Here is a 2226-nt window from a genome sequence, read left to right as displayed (position 1 = left end):
GCGCCGGCCGCGCGGTGCCTCGAGGAGGCCTTCGACGCCATGGACGTCGACGACGACGCCGGCGCCTCGACCCCGCCGACGCCGACGTCCGTGCGCGAGCTCCTCGAGGCCCACGAGGTGCCCGAGGCCGTCGTCACGCGCGTCGAGAACGCGCTCAGCGAGTACCTCGAGGACGCGGCGCTCGCCACGGCCGAGGACGTCGACGCCTTCGTCGTCGACGAGCTGCTGACGCCCGCGACGGCGGGTAAGCTCCGGCGCGCCTTCTCGGCGGCCGGCGCGGACCTCGGCGAGCGGCCGTCGACCGCGTCGGACCGCCTCTCGGAGTTCCTCGTCGAGACCGCGTCCGCGTCCGCGGCGATCACGGCGCGCTTCGTCGGCTTCGGCTGCGAGTAGAGGGACGGACCGTCGCCACCCACGAACACACACGACCCCCGCGACGCGAAGACGCCGCGTCGCCGCCCACGACCCCGCCACGACCCCGCGACCGTTCACCGTCGCCGCCCACGACCGCACAAGATGCCATAAGAAGCTGTACTCAAGACCTCGTCTTGTCGAGCCTGGCTCAGAGCCCGGTCTCGGTCGCGGTGGCCTACACAATGTCATGTCCAGAAAAGCCAGTGGACCGAATTAACAAAAAACAACACCTTGCCATCTCCTTGCACTTCTCCTTGCCGCGCATATCATTTAGCTGCCCGCGTGCAATGCCAATGGCATTCCCGCGCGCGATGGTCCATTGAGCGCACGACATGGGCGCTGCCGTCGCGACGGCGAAGCAGCCCCTGGCGGAGGTGGACGTCAAGAACGAGATTGGCGTGCTCTACGGCGAAGAGGCGCAGCAGGCCTTCGCCGCGGCCAAGGAGGACGACGTCGTCGCGTGGCCGAAGGTCCAGGTCTACGCCGAGGCGCACGGCCTCCTCGATCCCAAGGCCGTGCTGTTCAAGAACCTCCAGCAGTTCAAGATCGCGCGCGATCAAATCGAGGCCATCTACGACGCGCACTTTGCAGGCGCGGTCTGCGAAATCCGGTGGCGCGGAGAAGAGCTCGACGACGACTGGCGCCAACTAGGGCTGAAAGGCACCCCCGCAGAGACGCTCGACGAGCTGTACGCGGTCGCGAACCTGGCCTTCAACACATACGCCGAGGTCATGACCGCCGCGTGCCCGAACGACGCGGTACTGAAGCTCGCGCCGCTCAAGGGGCGCCCGCGCGCCGCGGCCAAGGCGCGCAACGAGTACGCGAAGAATACGGCGCCGGCGACGTCGTGGCTCTTCGACGTCGTACGCGGCTCGATCATGTGCGCGACCGAGGACGAGATCGTGGGTTTGTATGAGGCGCTCGACAAAGACCCGCGCGTCGACATCGTGCGGACCAAGAACCGGTTCAACCCGCCGTGCTTCAACGGCTATCGCGACATTCTCATGAACGTGGCGGTGCGCGTGCAGGGCGAGGCTGGCGAGATCGTGCATCTCTGCGAGCTCCAGATCCACCACGCCGCGATCAAGGAGTCGGAGCCCATGCACAAGAGTCACGTGACCTACGAGTTCTTCCGCGAGTTCTTCCTCGGCAACGCGGACGCCGTCGAGCGGCGCCTCAACATGCTCTGCGCGCTGCCCGTCGCCGATGCGGAGAACGTCGACGACCTCGTGAGCCGCGTGCTCGGCTCCGACCGCGCGTCGGACACGAAGCTGCTCTTGGAGTTGGCGGAGCTGCTCGAGTCGATCGCGGAGCGCGCGAGCGCGGTGCGCGTCCAGGAGAAGGTTCTGGAGATCAAGGAGCGCGAGTACGGCCGCGACCACGTGGAGGTGGCCGCATCGCTGGTGAATCTCGGGAACGCGTACGGCGGCCTCGGCGACTACGCCAAGCAGCGCGACCTCCTCGTGCGTGCGCTCGCGATCCAGGAGCGCGAGTACGGGGGCGACCACGTGCAGGTGGCCATCACGCTGACGAACCTCGGGAACGCGCACGGCGACCTCGGCGACAACGCCAAGAAGCGCGACCTCCTCCAGCGCGCGCTCGCGATCAACGAGCGCGAGTACGGCCGCGACCACGTGGAGTCGGCCTGCACGCTGGCGAACCTCGGGAACGCGCACGGCTCCCTCGGCGACTACGCGAAATCGCGCAACGTCCTCGAGCGCGCGCTCGCGATCCAGGAGCGCGAGTACGGCCGCGACCACGTCCAGGTGGCCAACACGCTGCACAACCTCGGGAACGCGTATGTCGACCTCG

At 67.9% G+C, this 2226-nt stretch overlaps 2 protein-coding genes across 2 annotated transcripts; both read left to right on the top strand.

The window, feature by feature from the left end:
• Nucleotides 1–39: 39 nt before the first annotated feature.
• On the top strand, nucleotides 40–393 carry AURANDRAFT_68852 (expressed protein; the record flags this gene model as incomplete). The annotated part of the gene is made up of 1 exon (XM_009044583.1): nucleotides 40–393. One exon carries the CDS (start codon nucleotides 40–42, stop codon nucleotides 391–393), a length of 354 nt encoding a protein of 117 aa, XP_009042831.1.
• Nucleotides 394–1751: 1358 nt separating this feature from the next.
• Nucleotides 1752–2216, top strand: AURANDRAFT_15877 (hypothetical protein; the record flags this gene model as incomplete). The annotated part of the gene is made up of 1 exon (XM_009044584.1): nucleotides 1752–2216. A coding segment is annotated over one exon (465 nt), but the record flags the coding sequence as incomplete, so codon positions are not given.
• Nucleotides 2217–2226: the final 10 nt, after the last annotated feature.

This window comes from Aureococcus anophagefferens (assembly GCF_000186865.1).
Source record: "Aureococcus anophagefferens unplaced genomic scaffold AURANscaffold_479, whole genome shotgun sequence".
Taxonomy (NCBI): Eukaryota; class Pelagophyceae; order Pelagomonadales; family Pelagomonadaceae; genus Aureococcus; species Aureococcus anophagefferens.
This window is presented reverse-complemented; position numbering and strand designations above follow the sequence as displayed.